Source organism: Manacus vitellinus, unplaced genomic scaffold, assembly GCF_001715985.3.
Source record: "Manacus vitellinus isolate BGI_N305 unplaced genomic scaffold, ASM171598v3 scaffold_1_pilon, whole genome shotgun sequence".
NCBI classification, from domain to species: domain Eukaryota; kingdom Metazoa; phylum Chordata; class Aves; order Passeriformes; family Pipridae; genus Manacus; species Manacus vitellinus.
This window is the reverse complement of record NW_021939396.1, coordinates 46,776,842-46,796,066: the sequence shown is the minus strand read 5'-3', so window position 1 is coordinate 46,796,066 and position 19,225 is coordinate 46,776,842. Positions and strand designations below refer to the sequence as shown.

The following is a 19,225-nucleotide window of genomic DNA, read 5'->3' as shown; positions in this document are numbered from 1 at the left end:
GATAACAGTTATGCATATGTGATTGTTTATTTAAATTTTCACTTCAGATTTGATTACATTAATATTATGGTACTATTACATATGATCTGTATTATGAGTTGCACTTTATAAGTGGCTGTGTAGGAGGAATAGGAATAAATTACTTGATCTTTTTCCATCGTGGAAAACAATATAATTATATTAGATATATTAAAGAAATTAAACTCTTCTGAGAAGTAGCAAAAATGCTCCAGATTTGTATTGCCATCTGCAGTCAAAGACATATACTGAAGAATCACAAGGAATATATTTATGTTAGTACATAATATTATATTAGGTTATTATACAGCTTTCAATTAGCCAATATGTGGTGCTATGTATTATTCTTAGAGACTACACTTACGCTCCTGGAGAAAATCAATTTAACATCTTGTTATTTCCTAAGTATAATTTATAAATTAAGTAGTTATTAATTTTTTAATCTAAAAGAATGAAATTATCTCTTGCTGATACTGTTAGTCTGGTGTATCATAAGTTACTTTCATGTTCTAAAATCTTAAATGATCAGTCAGTTTTCCAGATGATGAATATTATCAGTGGTGTGACACATACCAAATGCTTTAATCATTATTTGTTGGAATCTCTCTACAACTCCCACAGTGTAGATACAGTACTGTTACATAGGAGGTCTTGTTCTCCTTAGTGCATCTGAATACCTGAGGTTTAGTATTTCAGACTTGGTAATCAGCTGACAATGAGTGCCTTATTTTGTATCCCACTCCAGCATTGAGGCTAATGACTTGTAAACTCTAGGTCAGAGACCAGCCATTATGCAGGGTGCCTTCATAGCCAAAAATGTCTGTGACATTTATCAGCTGCACTGGAATTTTAAGGGAGAAAAAAAAAAAACAAAACAACCAACAACCTAGTTCCTTCTGTCATATTAGTACCTTCATGGAACATTTTATAGGGTTTAGGTGGAAAGCATGTAGTATTAGTGTATGTTATTGTCTTATTTATTTATTAAAAATAACTTAAGGCCATAGAATGACTTAAAGTTAGCTAGAGAAATGATTTTAAAATTTGCTACTTTAGGCCTCCTGTAAGTTGCATAAATTGAAAAAAATGAGATTTTTTGGTTTTTTAATGCCTAAACACCAGAAAAATACAGATTGCTTTTCTCAATTCAAATTTTGCCATGGCCTGGCTGTACTTGGTTAATGAACTGATGTAACAGAACTTAGAGGCATTGTCCTCCCCAAGTGGAAGTACAAGTCTTAAACAGTCCCTCGTGCTGTTTGCATGTAACTGTTTTGTAGGTTGAATATGCAATTGAAAAGGCCTAAATTGGTCTCAATGGTAAAGATAAAGCGTCTGTATTTAAAATTCAGGATTAATAAAACATGTCTGTGATTGTACACGGTAGAAGCTTCCAGCAGTCCCATTCACTTTGTGCCCCACGATTTCTAATTTCTTGTATTACTGGAATGCCAGCAATATGAAAATGTGTTTGACTAAACATGTGTTAAAGGGATAGTGCCAGTATAAAAGTATGTTTGTGTAAAAGAGCTGTATCAACAAGTTAGTAAATATGTTTTCATTTCCTGTTGTGTGTGAGCTTAACAGCTTTTCATGAGCCAATTTCATGGCTTCCTCAAATAATCCATCTCAGGCACACTGAAAACAAACAACCGCTTTCATGGATATATACAAAGGATTCCGTGGTAAAAAGAAGAGCTGGAAAGCTCAGAAGTTAGTCATTGTCGTGTTACATAGATTCAGTTGCTTATCTTTTACTGAATGTTAATTGCCTTGTAGAAAAAAATTGTTATTCTAGCTTGTACTTTATATCTTGAGGAGGTGGGGTGATCCTATAATAAAAGTGAAGGGGAGCTAAAACTGGGAAGTTAATGTTACTGCTTTTCCTTACCTCTTTTAAGGAGGAGATACTCTTTACTAATTAATTAACTCTGACTTTTAGGGAAGATATTTTTCTCAAGATCTTCTATTTCTGAGGGGTTTGGAAAGAGAGTTCGCTGTATTCATATTACAGGAATACATGCTTTATAGACTCTGCAAATTGTTTCTTGAGAAAGTAAACCTCTAATGGACCTAAAGACCTTTCAGACATTTCTAAACCTAATGTGGTTTGCCACACTGCAAGATTCATTGCCTGCTAAGAAAAGACCAAAATGACCTGATTGTGAAAGCCCCCATTAGATTCCCAACAGCTCCACAACACAGTAAAGTGTAAGAGAAGTGTTTGTGCTTATGTTCTCTGAGATTGTTGCTTGAATGTTATAAGCTTTTGTGCTTTGACTGTCAACTCTTAACTTTTACCTGAGCAAAAATCAGATTTATCAACAGAAGATCAACTGTAATACAAATTAGAAACTAGCTGCATATTTCCTAATTCAGTCATTTCTAAATTATCGTTCATCACAAACACTTGCTTCATTTGTCTTCAACTTAATATTTGTGCTGAAAATAATAAGATTTTCCCAAGAATATGAAAGAAACATCCCAGAGAGAATTCTCTATTGAAAAGTTAATAGCTGTAATTTAAAGGTAGAACTAATTTTTCTCTGTTTGCTTTCAGGGATGCAGAGAGGCTTGAAGAGTTCTATACCAAGAACCAACAACTCAGAGAACAGCAAAAAGCACTTCATGACACCATCAAGGTTTTAGAAGACAGGTGAAGTAGTGTTTTCTAGCTTTTGAGTTTGCTGTGTTTTGCTCTTACAGAGTAGCTCTGGATACTTTACCACTTGAATTTATTATGTTTTGGTGGTTTTGTTATATTGTTATTTTTGAAATGCTTAGTTTGCTTAGTTCAGTTAAGATAAATAAAATAGAGCAGCTTGGGAGGCAAACAGACAGTTTAGGGTGCATTCTCTTACATCCATTTTTGTAGAGGTAAATTTACATATCAGCCAAGACATAATACAAGTACAAAACCCAAAGGCTATAATATATTGTGAAGCTCATTAAATAACTCATTAGGAAATCTTTCAAATTTGAGGAAATCTTTTTTGCCAGTTGTCTGTTTTACCTAAATTTAATTACAGGTTCTGTCCTTTGGTTTCTTTTGGACTTAGTTGTTCTCATTGCCTTTTGACTCGTTCTGCCTTTCCCTTATTTGTTCCTGTTTAACCTGGTAGAGCAAAACAAAACCAACAAACATGAAATTACAGTGCATTTTTTCATCTTTAAAAGTTATACCTGTTTTGGAACGTGTATGTTAAATTTGCTGTTAATAGGCTCTCAGAAGCTTTCTAGGAACAGGACATCATTACGTAGTAAATTATTTTCCAACATTCCCTGTTACTTCACTCATAGTGTGGATGGACTTTTCTAATCCTTTAGCAGATGAAGAGTTTACATTGCAGAAAACTAAAAGAGTACTTAAAATGATTTAATACAACGAGATTATAATATGTTGTCTGTTATACAATTAGATAATATGAAGAGGCATTCCAGTATTTATTCTTTCCATAATTCCACAATATTAGAGTACCAATAAACCAGTATGGCTTTTACTTCCAATATTCAACTGTTTGGAAATTGGAAATTGAAATTGGAAACTTCGTTTGTTTGGGTTTTTTAAATACTTCATGTGGTAGCAGCAGCAGTGCAGAACTGTTGACTGACTGGTTTCTTATTTAGCAGGCAAAAGAGAGTCTGCTTTTCACTTTGGTAATACTGTTAGCTTTTTATTGTGTACCAGAAATAAATATACTTCAGTTATCACCTATAAAATGAACATATATTTCATTGCATGAATGAGTGTGCCAGGTAAGATGGAGTGATTGTAACAAGTACTTTCTGGTCGCAGATGTGCTTTAAACAGCTGATCTAAACCATTAGAGACAGTGAAGTCAATGCCTCACATGACAAACTTTTGGATCCACTTTAGTTATTGGTGTCTACATAAAAGATTTCACATTTGCACGGCATTTGTTATGGAGTGAACTTTGTCCTTTTTATTTGATTGTTTTGCTTAATGACAGTAATATATCCTTCTTAGATAAAGTAATAATACTGAATACTTTCTGAAACACTTACTGAAATTGTTTGCTTATTTGTATTTTCTTGAATGAACTTTACTTACAATGACTGGTAATTTATGTCTGACATTATCCTTAGTAGGACATCTCACAAAGGCTTTCAGTGGCAAAGTGTAGCATGCTCTACTTCATTTAATAAAGTAATGCATGTTGCTTTAGAAGTGTCAAGTGTTTACAGTCATTTATGCAACTGTTAGTTCATGTAGTATTAGGTCATTTGGAAATCTTAAAATATTGCTATGTCAACATATAAACCCACAGTACTTAGTGGCATTCTGCACAGTTTTCTGGTATTCATTGTTCAAAAGGTCTGTTAACGTGGATATCTGCTTCATGTATGGCAATATTTTCTTAACAGAGGGACATTTTTTTCTCAATTTTATTGTAGACTAAGAGCAGGATTATGTGATCGATGTGCTGTAACCGAAGAACACATGAGAAAGAAGCAACAAGAGTTTGAAAACATCCGGCAGCAGAATCTCAAACTTATTACTGAGCTTAGTGAGTTTTATCCACAAGTCTGAAGGCAAAACATACTATTTTGTAGACTAGCTCTTCATGAATTCCTGTAACTTGATATAATTTATATGTGGTGTGCTTAGTAAACCCAAAAAGTTCAGTCGGGGGATACTTTAACTTTACAGTCTGAAAATATGTAACATACCAGTTACTAGTCATTTGACCCACCTTCTTAGATTGAAGTGCTGATACCGAAAGTGAACTGACGTGGAAAATCTTACTGTGTAAAGTAGCTACTTTAGATAAAATGTGGCTGCTTCTGTTTATTCCTGCAGCTAGAATGACTGATTGCCAGCTTTCCTAAAGAAACCATGACTTCAAAGGAACTGGTGATCGCAAAGTAGCAGGTTCAGACTAAGTGCCCTGGGTCCAGCTTGTGTCCCGTAGTTAGCTGAACTTGAACTTTAACTGCAGTAAACCCATAACTTTCACATGACCCACGGAAACCACAAAAGAATCTACACCAGGCAGCTTGTAGGCAGCACACTTTGAAATCAGGAAGTAGTACATGTGGGGCAAAATAAACTCTTCTAGGTGACATTCAAGCAGGACACAAATGCATTTATAAAGAGAGTTTGGAAAGACTGGTTGTATGAAGTGCTAAATAATACAGGACAGGATACTAAAATGTTAGTTGTATCTTTACCATTAATTATTTTGTATTATTTAGTTGTCTTGCTTGATCAAGAGCAAGCAGACTTTCAATGAGATTTAAAACATGAGAAATTCCAAATACAAAAAGTAGCTTTTCAATGCTTAATTAAGTTATGGAAATATTATGTTCCGTGCTAATACAAAATACATCAATTTTTGAAGGATTTTTATTATTGGACATTTGTGTAAAAATATTCTGAATTCTGTGTTTAATGATTGGCTGAACCCTGTTAATCTTTAAATAAAGCTCTGAACCTTAAAAATCAAGGTGAGACCTATTAGGTACAAACCTTCTGGAACACTGTCTGACAGAACAGTAGGATTCTGTGGATTTGGGTTGAGATCTATATGACAACCAGTGGAAAAGGTCAGTCAAAAGTAATCCAGTGGTAAAATATAACAACAACAAAATAAGAACAAGAATACAAAAATTAAAGCAAACAGAAAAGTTGGGAGCTAATCACTATGTTAGTTTGAGACAGCATGGAAAAAAGGCTGAAGGGTGATGCCATAAGCTTGTGTGAAGCACAGACAGAATGAATTGGAAATTAAGAAAAGTAAAATCAAAAAGTTCTGATTAGTCTCTCTTAATTTCCAAAATATTTAACTGATTTTAAAGAAATTCTTGGTGGAGGATTTTTTTCATTCTCTTCAACTAGCTGGTTGCTTCAGTGGCTAAAACCAAATTCTAATTGTTTTGTACTTCATGGGTTATCCTCAGTCTAAGGAAGCAATTTTGTCCATGAATTCAAGTGAGCAATTCATTCATATTTACAGCACAGTCTCGCTTGTATCTACATGGAGAAAAGTAATTAATGAATGTGTAAAACAAATATTATGATCCAGTAATTGTGACACCTTTCCCTTTTCTAACACATCATTTGCAACCTTTTTAATGATTAGCTTGAAACTTCGTTTTTGTAAACCATAGAGAGGGTTTCACATTTTACAATTTTACATTTTGTAATTAGTTACAATTACAATTAAAGGACCTGGCAAAATTATGATATTAACATATGTTTGTTGTTTTTCTTTTTCTCTTTTTTTGTATAAACTGCAGTGAATGAAAAAAACAACTTACAGGATGAAAATAAAAAGATAACTGAACAGTTCCAGCAATTACAGAAGGAGCTGGAGTAAGTTTTGAGTTGTTTTAGATATTTCCCCCTTTCCCCTATTCCCCAGTAGAAATGTCTGGGAATATAAACATCAGCTTTTAAGTGTTTAAAACTTGTTTCCTTATTTTGATAGATTGTGACAAGACAGCATACTGCCACTATAGCAACATAAGCCTACCCTCTTTCTGTTGTGCAGATTTTTTGTTTTCTTTTAAATGAGCACATCTTTTTTTAAACCGAGAGAGGTAAATCTGTCATAGGAATTTTTTTGACCTCTGGTCATGGTATATAGCAAAGCCTTATGTCTCATACTTTTATTCCTCAGTCCACTCTTTATCAATTCTTTCCTTCTAGGTTAAAGCTTTAGAAAAGTAGTTTCTTAGAAAATCCCAGGATCTTACAATAAATTTTTAAAATAAACTTACAATAATGTTACAATTTTAAAAGAAAAAAGACCATAGTAAATTTTGAAAGAAAACCATGAAAGTGGGAAGCTGTGAAGTGACCATCAAATTTTAATTTGAAGTAGCAAGACTGTGCCATGTAATGTTGTGGTTAATATGCAGATATGCTGCACTGTGCAAGTCAGAGGTAGTGTTCCATTCTTGTTATGGTTTGACATCATCTGAAACTTATCTCACTTTTGCATATCTGTGAATAAGTTGTGTACATGCACGGGGGAAGTGGGGGAGGATGTGTGGACGTGATATGTCAGCCTTTTTATGCACCTAATTTTTTCTTGTCTTTGTCAGAAGATAGCTTCGACAGAGAAGTAAAACAACTAGATTTCTATTCAGTTACTGTGGTCCTATTACTTTGTATTTCTTGGTTTGTCTCCCATCCTTTGCACCTTAATTGTAATTTCTTTTTCTGTATGCATTTAATCTTCTTGGAGTAACGTACTTCATGACCGTAGGAGTATTACCTTTTAGTACCAAGTAGGAACAAATTTCTATATCCTTCGCCATGTGTAATTGCTGCTCAGCAGCAGTTCTTCTATGCAGTGAGGAGATGACTTGAAAAAAATTAGCACCAGGCAGATCCATCCTAATTCATTGAGTTTGATCTCCAATCTTGTGGTTTAGCTTCCTGTAAAAATCTCCAGCCAACGTGAGAAAGTTGAGAATGACCAATGTAACACGAAGTTACTTGCTCTGCATGTTAGGTGGTCATGTAAATGAGTGCAGAGTTGAGTGGATAAACACTAATTAACAAGGATGGTCCTTCTGTTTTAATATAGTCACTGCATTTGAATGTTTTGGTTTAACTATAGTCATGTTACTTTATTTAGAAGTAATAACTTAGATCAATATACTGTCAATGTGTAGGTGTAAAATAGCAAGTTGTTTCTGGTCCATGACATGAAATCAGATTTTTGCAGTCTTCTGTATTTTGTTACCAAGGTGTAATAATAGGGAAAAAAATGTAAGAATTCTCCATAAAAGTGAAATCAATGAAATTGTAGAAGAATTGTATTATCTGACTCTTTATCAGATTAGGATTTCATTATGCGTGGATGGAAACAGCAAGGAAATTTCTGCTAAAACCTTTTCTGAGGTGTCAGATAATTCCATGGTTCAGAACTTATTATGTAGTTATGTATATAGCAGCTTTTTCAGTTGATGGCGTTGTTTTGTGATGGTATGTAGGAACTACCTCTTAGTTTGCACGGAACTGCCATACTGAAAAATACATTTATAGTAGGTTAATTTGTCATACAAGGCCACACACGCCAGTAAATTTGAAGAGAACTTTAACAGACAACTTAAATTTGCAAAGTAAATAGATGAATGAATTGTTTTGCTGTTTGTTTTGATTTATTTCTTAAGATATTGCTAGTAGATGATACAGTTTTCCAGTGCTTTTTTTTTTTTGTAAATCTGCTAGAAAAGAGGAATTACAAAATCACACAAAGGATTTGTCAAGGCTTCGGAGCATCAAGTGCGTCAATGTTTGTTATTAAGTGTTCAGAGTTAATCACAGTAAAAAACCTAACTGCAAAAATGCTTTTTGTCTTAAGCCAGACAGCTTTTTACAGTTTTCCATTACCTTATTTTATGTAAGATCTTGTGGTTCACTTCAATCCAAGCAGAAATATATCTGCATTTCCTCTTCTTCTCTTAGATCAAAACCTTATATCCTTCTCTTTTTATAGTTAGGAAATGATCTTTTGGCCTGTGTTTTCTCTTGAGAATCAAGGAAAAGTGCAACTGCAGAAAGATGACCAAGCAGGCCAAGTTAGATTTCTGTGTAATTTTCTTTTACTACCTCTTCCATTTCTCACTGCCACCACCACAGAGCAGGTAGCCTCTTATTAAGTACTAAACAAAGTGTATTTAAGTTAAAAGATCCAAAATTAACGCTTTTTTTGTTGTTATTTCCTTGCTATGTCTAGATACAGTTTTATGAAAGACAATACAGTTATTTTTAATGCTAATTTTTATATACTGACTCTGCAACAGGCTGTTAGAGCTGACAGTTTGAGAGAAGATAAACGCTGCAACTCATTTTCTGTTTTACATTACCTGCTTTACATGCTTTTTACATTAATCTCTGAAGACCTTGTGAATTGGAGGTAACATCAGATGTTTTGTATTTAAGACAGTTAGTATTCTTGGGATGTACTGGGAGAAGAGACACTAATCCATCTGTTTCAGCATTCTTTTGTTAAAGTAGCACGTGCTTCAGAGAGCGAACTATAAACTCTCCAATGCCTAGGTTCTTCCAGGGAAAAGGTCTTCCACAGTGCAGTAGTTGTATGTTGACTTCAAGTGTGAAGAGCTAGGGTTTTATGCTGTTCCTTGGCTTGATGGAGCAATGGTGAATTTGGTTTTAGATGTATCTAAAACCTGGCTTGTAGTATTACTTTTTTACACTGTGATGCTATTGAGATGGCTGCATTTCCTAATTGTTGCTTTCTTGGACCATATGATTGTCCTGCTTGCTGAAATGAAAACTCTTCATCTTGCTGACTTTTATTTGGCCACCTGATTTGATCTTCAGGGAGCAAAAGCAACAAGCAGTGGAATTAGAAGAAGGAGTCATTCCAGATTCTCCAGTTCTGACCTCTTCATTTTCTGTGGTTAATCGTATGAGGAGAAAAAAAGAGAATAGGCATATCCGATACACAGAACATGCACACTCAGATTTGGAACTTAGCAACAGTGGTAAGAGTACTGGTTTTGATTTTTTTTTTTTTATTAACTTAAAAATTATCTTAAGGGCTATAGAGAAAAATGATGTATAAATTTGATTGTAAAGGGCAAAAACTAAAAAAAATAAATAATCTTATGCCCTTTTTTGGTTTGCCTTTTTCCTTTTTGTGCAATAATACGTGACTCAGGGGAAAATGTCTTTGACAGTAACTGTTAAGTCAGCAGTATGCTCAGAACTTATCTCAGCCTTCTACTTTTCTTCATCCATGTGCAAATGTAACAGTTTTTCAACCTGTATTTCTTCCGTAAGTACAAATTAGCTAAAAAAAATCTGTTCTAGTTTGCCTTGTGCATGCAGCGATGCCACCACCTAGCGGAGAGGGAAACAAATGTTTTGCCACATTCTGCAATTCTTCTGCAGAATATGCAAATTAAAGTAGTTTTACTGAAACTGGTAGATACCTACATGATCTTTCTTCTTCTAGTACTGATACACCATTTGCATTTGTTTTTTGTCTTAAGTCTAGGAATATTGTCCACAGTTTATTTCCTGACTTTGTTCTGTAAGTTCTAATGTATTTTAACTATGAGAAATATTTTTGTGAAATAAGGGTCTCTGTGCTTGTGTTTTAATGATACACAGGAAATACGATAATCCAGGTGCTCTTATTTTGTTAATCTATGTTCTGGCATAAAAAAAAGGTATTTTAAATAATGTATGAGTATATTTAAATAGGAGTCTTGACTAAAAGCCTCTTTTGAAGAACAAAAATAGGACAACAGTGGGGTAAAAAGGGTGAGCTGGTTATTCATGGCCTTTAGTTTGCATTTGAAATTTTTAGTACAGTGAATAATTTCTCCTTTCTAAGCATAGCTATACCTCTCCATTTTCTGAATAAAAAAAATGGAGCTACTAAATGAATCCAAAGTATAATATGTAAGAAATGGTGTAAATACCTATCACAGTTAATGCCTATGGAAAGCTGTTGGTCGTCTGGATGGAAAAGACTACATGGCAGAGCTGACCATAATTCAGATCTCAGGTTTTCACCTTTTCACTTTATTACGTTAGCTGATGCAGAACATTAGTCCCTTGGATGGTTTACTCTCTGATTGTTTTGTTGCCATATTAACAGGTAAAATAGAGCTTGAATACATATATTTATGTGGTCAGTATAGACAGTGGTGTAATTCTGGGATCATATTTGTGAGAAAAAGGATTAATATGAAATATTTGTGACTTTATTCTGAGGTATCATTATGACAAATTATCAGGTGTGCTTAGATTACTGGATCTACTGACATATCAAAACTCATATTCAGGAGCTTTTAAGGTCAGGATCATTGTCTGTGTCTACACAAAATTATCACAACAGGATACCTAATTTCACTGAGTGAAAATGTTTCTACATCTCCTAGAGTTTGGAAAAATTCCACTCTTTTCCACACAAGTGAGCAGTAACCACAGAGAAGAGATACTAGTGGCAGACACCTGTGATCCACAACTGTCCCCTGTACCAAGTAAGTGTATTAATAGATTTAGTTCTAATTCCATTCAAAATAAGGCAAAAATATTGTAAACTGAGGGTTCATCTCTTTAACAAAGAAATGTAAAAAGGTGCAAACCTTTTTAACTAATGACTGTGAGAATTAGCACGGAATCATTCGTGCAGGTCATGGTTGTGGTGGTTGTAGTTCTTGTACTTTCCAATCTTATTAACTTGCACCAGCATAATGAACTGTGTAATGTTAAACCCCTCTAAGGGAAACTCATCTATTTGTTTTTCTAATAAAAACATAGGAAAAATAATGGTGACTGTCACCAAGGAAATATGCAAGAGAAGCATTTTACTATAAATATACGTTACCACTGTTCTATGTGCTTTTCTCAGACTATTCCTGCCCTGGACTGGGAGATTGAAAAGCAACTTTTACACTGACTTGTCTTTGTATGTTCATTTTTGGAAGCTATTTTCAGATTGGAAGCATATTTCTCTGTGCTGATACAGCAGTTTGCTCTCATCAGAAATTCTTCTTCTGCCCCCCTCTTCCACTTAGCACTTTCAGATATGATTTTTATCTGATACAGGTCAAACTATTTCCATAAATGCCAGTTTTAATTTGTGAACTTTTTAGTTCTGCGTTTGTACCATCTGTGTGAGTGGAGTAAGAGACTATAATATATATGTAACTTACTGTGATCTTCTCACAAAGATAAACCAAGAGTAGGAGGCTATCCCATTCCAAAACCATCTTTTAACTTGGCTGCAGTTGTCGCAGAAACTATTGGACTTGGTGTTCAAGAGGAATCTGTAAGTAGTATTCCCAAATTTCTTACATAACCAGCTTTTTGGGCCAGTTGTTTTCAAAACCAGTGTTTTTCCTCTTTTGCATTAAGATTCTCCAAAGGTATTCTGAGTTCCAGTAAACTCACTTTGGTTTGCTTTTGCTTACTCATTACTGAATTGCTCTAGCAAGAGGAGATACAACTCAGCTGACCTATCTGGGGGTTGGGGAGAAGGGTTGGGACATGGTTCCCACTTTGTATAGAACTTGCAAGTTTTATTAATACAGTGTTCTAAACCCTTGGGTCTGCTGCCAAACTCCCTTTGTGCAGTAATCAAGTCTAAGACACTGAAATAGAGTATTAGGTGATGAGACCGTTTGGTGATTCCAGGTCAGATTACTTGATGTTTTTACTTGGAAACTACCATGAAAATTATAGTATGTAGACTATTTCTCTGTGTGAGCATTTGAATGATGAATTATTTTCAGTTTCCATAAGATTTCTTTAAAGTTGCTGGCCAAAAGTTCATCTCCTAGCTTTTATTATTTTTCATGAAGTTTCGAATGTTTCAATTTGAATGGGTCCTCTGAGTATTTGTGTGCAAATCTAGCACATTTCTAATTTTTAATTCTGATATTTCTAATTTTTAATTCCAGTATCTTCTCACGCTTCCTTTCTTTGTTTTCCTTCACCTATAGGAGTCCCAGAGTGTACTGAATCTTCCCCACACTAATACAGTTATGAACCAGGCCCCAGAGAGCATGCAGACTGAAGACTCAAGAAAGCATCCAGCTTCTGAATCAAGAAATGATGACAGCAATTTAGGGTGTGTTTCCACACAGTTATAATAATACTGTTTTAAGCAGGCTTATATGAAGTTCTGGTTTTAGTAGAATTTAAAACCTTAACAGCATTTTGCTTTAAACACATGGAAATAAGTGTTTTCATATCATAGGTGTTTCTTTCAAGTAAATAACATTGGAAGCAAAGAAACTGATAGAATGCAAAACTGTGGACTTTTACTTCATTCACTAACTTCTGATTTGGGCTTTTTGTGTACACAGTCCCTGCCTTCCCAGCTTCTCATTATTGCAAGGCATCGTGTGAGGCTCATAACCCTGGGGATAATAGGCCTAAAGCTGGAATAGGAAAATGATCATTAAACTTTTCTGCTGATTAGGTGTCATACTGATTTAATGTTGCCCTTCCCACTCTCCTAAGGGTGTTGTGGTCTAAACTGAAATTTTTTGGCCCTATTTGTCATCTCAAATGTATGTTTTATTGATGACAGGTAAGAAACAGAGTACCTGAAAGAAGCTTGCACTTTTTTCCTTCACTTGGAGAAGCTTTGAGAATATGTTGTCTTGGTTTTAAGACCTATACAAGATCCTAGATTGGTTGCAATAGCAGTCTTTCTCTCTTTCTTCCTTTTCACTGCACTGAAAGGTAGGGAGTCCTTGGATAGAAGAGATTCTTAGGCAGGCTTAGGTCTGTCTGCTGTTTTCAGTTGAATGTGGAACAGATTATCACACCGTACCAAAATGAAGGGTCAGATCTGTGTTTTGTTTGCCTTTTACAGCTCTTTAATTGCAACAGTACTTACTCCTAGAGTAAGTTCCCTTTGGTTTTTCTTTCTGTTTTCAGTTAATACTAGCAACCTGCACAGCTTTATAGCAGATCAGTAACAGGAAACTTAGAGAATTTCTGTATATCCCTTTCTCTCCTCCCAGCCTGTGTACACCAGAAAAATCTCTCATCTCACATTGTATTCAGTATTTCAGATCCATCTCAGAACACTCCACCACATGTTGACTGGGATTCTCAGGTAGCTTCTCCTGTTTTTGGAGCTTCTAGCAGTATGAAGAACGACTCAAGTATAGGTCATGCTCCTTGTATTTTAGATTCAGGATTGAAGACTAATCTCAAAACCAACCTCTTCAACAATCCATCCAGTTCCAGATCTCATAAAAGTAAATCAAAATCCGAAGATGTTGCTTTTGTTGCACCACTGAATCTTGGAACAGAAATCAACTCAGTTATCAGCCAGGCATCTATCAGTAGGCAAATGGTTGTGAAAAAGAATCCTAGTGAGGCTGTAACCTGTGTTGGAAACACTTGCACAGCTAAAAATGAGGTGATCAAGAGCGATTTCCTTCTTGTGCACCAGAAGCAGCTAGAAGGCAGGTGTGCTAAGAGAAAGAAAACTGAAGATGATCATGCAGTTAGCTGTGAAAAAACATCTTTCAACAAAGAGAACTCTGTGCCCTTTCGATCAGATGTTCAGCATATTAATGGGGAACATACAGTTGATAAGCCCTTGGATCTGTCCGATCGCTTCTCTGGAGTTCGTTGTCAAGAGAAAAAACAAGGAAGTGAGGAGACATGTAAAAATAGACTGAAACAGGTGACTCTGAATGACATTTTTTCACACCTGGGGAAGCCCGTTCCTGAAGGTTTATCGTCCATTCAAAATGCCAATGAGAGCTGTTTGTTTGGTAGAGATTTACAAGAGGAATCGTATGTACAAGAGGCAATGCTGGGAAAAACATTCCCAGATAAGAAAAAACAGATCCAAATGAAAGAAGAAGTTCCTCCCTTCAAATTTGCACCATTGCCAAGTTCTGCAGAGACAGAGGAACTTTTTGGCGATGTACAGGTACACTTTTCTGACTTCTTTTCTGCTCCTTTGGAGTACTATATTTAAGTTTTGGGAAATAGTAAAATTGCAATATGTTGTTAGGTTGCCGGTGGCCATGTACCAAATAGAAGGAAAACAAGGACAGGACATGGAGAGTCTGAACCAGCATCTGTGCTTCAACCAAACCCTTGCAGAGTATCAAAAGCACTGCAAAATGAGCAAGGTAACTTGATGAAAATGTTCCTTTTATTGCTGCCCTACCGCCTCAGCCTGCGCTATGGTTGAATAGAATGTTTCATATGTTACTTTCTTCCACTTTAATCACTTCGTTGTGCTTCTAACTCAGACTCATTCTATTTAGGACTTCTTAAGATCACCCCCCACATTTACAGTCTGTATCTTCCTGGCATTCTTTTGCCACTGTTTAATAAATATATCGTTGGTATTCAGGTGTATACTCAACAGGCTAGGAATCTTGTTCTTTCTTGTTTGTTTAGCATTGCTATTGTTTAGCAGTGTAATAATAAAAACCTCAGCAAGTTTGAGTTTAAACTTTTTTCAAATGCTTGAAAACTGTACTTAAGTGTAAGGATAAGCTATTTAGATAATATTTTTCATTATTCCTAATGATTTGTTAAAGAAATTTGTACCTTTAGTGATAATAAACATAGGCTGCCATATACTCTTCCTGTATATATACTCTTCCTTGTATCTTCTTTCCTATTAAGTGTTCTCAGTCTGAAAACTAATTTTTTGAACTCGGATTGTAAAATCAAGGCTTCTGTACTCCCTAGGTGAGCTATTACACTGCATACTTTATTTAGAAATACTTGTATTATGAATTTAAAACATATCTATCACTAGTTGGTGTGGCTGCGTAGCTTGGAATCTAAATATTCTCTTCACAGACAAATCAAGAGACATCTTTGGAACAATGCCCAGACACTTCTATACCCTTTTCTTACACTTCTATGCTCTTTTCTTAGACCTCACTCATTGATCTAATGTAAATAGCAAGCCAACTAGGGAAGGCACCCCCTGGACGTGTTGTTTGTGGACAGAAGGACTGGTGGGTGGAGTGATGGTTGGGACCATCTTGAGCACAACAGTCACAAAATGATAAGAGTTTTCAATTCTCAGAGAAGTAAGGAGTGGGGGGTAGCAGAACTGCCACCTTCGACTTATGGAGGGGAGACTTTGGCCTGTTTAGGATACTGGTTGACAGTTCTCCCTTGGGAGGGAGTCCTGAAGGGCAGAGGAGCCCAGGAAGTCTGGACATTCTTCAAGAAGGAAATCTTTAAGGCCCAGGAGCAGGCTGTCCCGATGTGCCGAAAGATGAGCTGGTGGGAAGGAAGACCAACCTGACTGAACATTGCCCGGAACTCAGGGATCAAAAAAGAGAGTTTATGAGCCTTTGGAAGAAGGGGCAGGCAACTCAGGAGGACACAGGAGGACTACAAGGATGTTGTGAGGTTACACAGAAAGAAAATTAGAATGACCAAAGCCATCTAGAGCTTAATCTGGCTACTGCCGTAAAAGACAATAAAAAATGTTTCTAGAAATCCATCAGCAACAAAAGGAGGGCTAAGGAGAATCTCCATTCTTTATTGGATGCAGGGGGAATCATAGTGGCAAAGTATGAAGAAGGGTCTTAGTTACTTAATGCCATCTTTGCCTCTGTCTTTAATAGTAAGATGAGTTGTTCTCAGGGTACCCAGTCCCCTGCATTGGAAGACAGGGAAAGGGAGCAGAATGAAACCCCCATAATCCAAGGAGAAATGGTCAGAAACCTGCTGCATTACTTAGACACACAAGTCTATGAGGCTGGATGGGGATGCACTGAAGGATCCACACCTGCTTAGTGGATGAGGGAAAGACTGAGGATGTTTACCTGGACTTCAGCAAAGCCTTTGATGTTGTTTCCCACAGCATTCTCCTAGAGAAACTGAGTGCTTATGGCTTGGACAGGTGTACTCTTAACTGCATAAAAAACTGTCTGGATGGCCAGGCCCAGAAGGTGGTGGCAAATGGAGTTACATCCAGCTGGTGGCCGGTCACCAGTGATGTTCCCCAGGACTCAGTGTTGGGGCCAGTCCTGTTTAATGTCTTTATCAATGGCCTGGATGAGGGGATCAAGTGCAACCTGAGTCAGTTTACAGACAGCTCGAGTTGTGTGGAAGTGTTGATCTGCTGGAGAGTAGGAAGGATCTGCAGAGGGATCTGGATGGATGGGCTGAGGCCAATGGTGTAAGCCACTTGGTCTGTTCAACCTGGAGGAGACTGAGGGGAGACCTCATCGTAGTCTACAACTTCTTCATGAGGGGAGGAGGAGGGGCAGGCACTGATCTCTTCTCTGTGGTGACCAGTGACAAGACCTGAGGGAATGGTCTGAAGTTGTGTCATGGGAGGTTTAGGTTGGATATTAGCCTAGAGGGTGATTGGGCTCCCCAGAGAAGTGGTCACAGTACCAAGCCTGACAGAGTTCAAGAAGCATTTGGATGATACTCTCAGACACATGATGTGACTTCTGGGGATGGTCCTGTGCAGGGCCAGGAGCTAGACTCGATGATCCTTGTGGGTCCCTTCCAACTCAGCATATTCTGTGATTCTGTGAAGGCCAAGTGCCAGGTTCTCCACTCAGGTCACAACAACCCCATGTAACATTGCTACAGGCTGGGGGAAGGGTGGCTGGAAAGCTGCCTAGTGGAAAAGGACCTGGGGTGCTGGTCAACAGCCATCTGGACAATGAGGTGGCAGTGTGCCCAGGTGGCCAAAAAGGTCTTTGTCAGAAATACTGTGGCCAGCAGGACCAGGGCTGTCACTCTGCACTGGTGGCTATCACTGTCACTCTGCACTGATGAAGCTGCACCTCGAATCCTGTATTCAGTTTTGGACCACTCACTAAAAGAAAGACATTGAGGTGCTGGAGCATGTCCAGAGAAGAAGGCAATGGAGCTGGTGAAGGGGATGGAGCACAAGTCTTATGAGGAGCAGCTGAGGGAACAGGGATTGTTTGGCCTGGAGAAAAGGAGGCTTTGGACAGACCTTATCGCTCTCTACAACTACTTGTAAGGAGGTTGTAGACAGGTGGAGGTCACCCACTTCTCCCATGTAACCAGATAGGACAAGAGGAAATGGCCTCAATTTGTACGAGGGGTGGTTTGAATTGGATATTAGGAGTAATTTCTTCACTGAAAGGGTTGTCAGGCATTGCAATGGGTTGCCCAGGGAATTGGTGAATTCACCATCTCTGGAAGTGTTCAAAAAACTTGTGGATTTGGTACCTAAGAACTTGGTTTACTGGTGGACTTGGCATTGCTGGCTTAATGGTTGGACTCAATGATCTTCAAGGTCTTTTCCAACCTAAACAATTCCATGAGCCTATGAATGTTTTCTATGCATTATCAATACTACCTGACAGAGGATTTACCTGCAAGTGTATTTTATGTATTGTATGCCTCATACAAACCCAAAGGTGTAGTGTGCTTCCTGAATACGACAAAAAAAAGATCTATTTCTAACTCTTCAGACAAAATACGATTTACACCAAATGAGCCTATTGGAGAAAAATAATCCCTAAACCCATAGATAAATTGATAAAAGGGAAGCTGATGTAAATTACACACTATAGGGTGCTGCTGGCAGAGTTTGATTCTGATTGTCTTTTTTTTCCCTCATATTCTCTGCATCCAGACCTGAAAGATAAACCCTCTTTAGAAAACCTACAGTGGAGCATAGACCCAGGAGCTGACCTTTCACAGTACAAAATGGACATTACTGTGATTGATACAAAGGTAAACTTTTATAACAAGCCTGCATGTTCTGTGATGTTGAAAAAGCCTGAAAAACTACTATCAGGAACATTGTTCTGGGTAGACCAAACCCATTTTCTAACAAAATTCTAAATTCATCTCATTTAATATTTGTTTGCACACCTGAAATGTTTGTTTTTGTGTAGTACACTACAGTTATCCTAAAACATTTCCACTATCTAGTTGATAAACTCAGCAGACATATACTCCATATGAAACTGATGCTTTTGGAGGTGGTTTTGAGTTTCTTTTAAGACAAAAAATATTCTAAATCTCATTATTTTTCCTGTGAAGATGTTCAGTGTGATACATCTGTGATATCTCTTTATGTTAAGTGATAGAAAATGTGCCAATAATGACTATTATCTTTCTCTGAGTTGGGTGCAGCTTGGTTATTAAGATCTCTGAGAATTTTCATGAAGTCTGCTTGTTTTGTCTCTCTCACTTAAAGACTATCTTAAAATCTATTAATTTGTCCAGTCTTTCATTTCTGTATGTTTCATTGTTACTTTTTATCTTTGGAGAGTTTAACGTGAAATTTTTTTAAGGCATTTCTTGCCCATCAAATAAATGCTTCACACTTGAATTTCAAAACATGTTATTCTTTATGTAGATTTTCTATCTTTATCATGCAGACATTACTGTGGGGGGAAAAAAAAGTGTCCAAAAAGAAGCCAGTAATTGCTATGAAAGTGTTTCAGAATACACAGAAGTGACACTGACTACACCAGTTGCATCTGAGGGCAATTGTCATTTTTGCTTTTTTTAGGGTGATTCTCAGAGCAAAGTCGGAGGGGAAGTTGTTGATATGGATTACACATATGTTAGTGATAGTGTGCTATTAAAAATGAAAAATCAAGAGCAAAATCAGGAAAGCAGTCCAAGTAAGACTTTTTTCTTCCCCTTTGGTTTGCTGCTTTTTGTGGTGTGTGGGGAGTTGATTTTTTTTTTTTGGTTGGGTTTTGGGGTGTTTTTTGTTGGGTTGTTGTTCGGAGG

The 19,225-nt window shown here is 36.7% G+C and overlaps 1 protein-coding gene across 3 annotated transcripts in view; it reads left to right on the top strand.

Moving 5' to 3' along the window:
- The window catches only part of RBBP8 (RB binding protein 8, endonuclease), a 41,420-nt gene that overhangs the window by 12,876 nt on the left and 9,319 nt on the right, over positions 1 to 19,225 (top strand). For 2 of the 3 annotated variants that reach the window (XM_018081028.2, XM_018081017.2), the window contains exons 4-14: positions 2,579 to 2,674; positions 4,435 to 4,547; positions 6,280 to 6,355; positions 9,341 to 9,504; positions 10,912 to 11,013; positions 11,707 to 11,804; positions 12,478 to 12,605; positions 13,553 to 14,435; positions 14,520 to 14,640; positions 18,111 to 18,211; positions 18,999 to 19,113. In XM_018081028.2, coding sequence (XP_017936517.1) covers positions 2,579 to 2,674; positions 4,435 to 4,547; positions 6,280 to 6,355; positions 9,341 to 9,504; positions 10,912 to 11,013; positions 11,707 to 11,804; positions 12,478 to 12,605; positions 13,553 to 14,435; positions 14,520 to 14,640; positions 18,111 to 18,211; positions 18,999 to 19,113 — 1,997 coding nt within the window. Of the gene's footprint in view, positions 1 to 2,578; positions 2,675 to 4,434; positions 4,548 to 4,660; positions 5,587 to 6,279; positions 6,356 to 9,340; positions 9,505 to 10,911; positions 11,014 to 11,706; positions 11,805 to 12,477; positions 12,606 to 13,552; positions 14,436 to 14,519; positions 14,641 to 18,110; positions 18,212 to 18,998; positions 19,114 to 19,225 lie in introns of those variants that run through there. The other variant, XM_018081031.2, reaches the window with a different exon arrangement.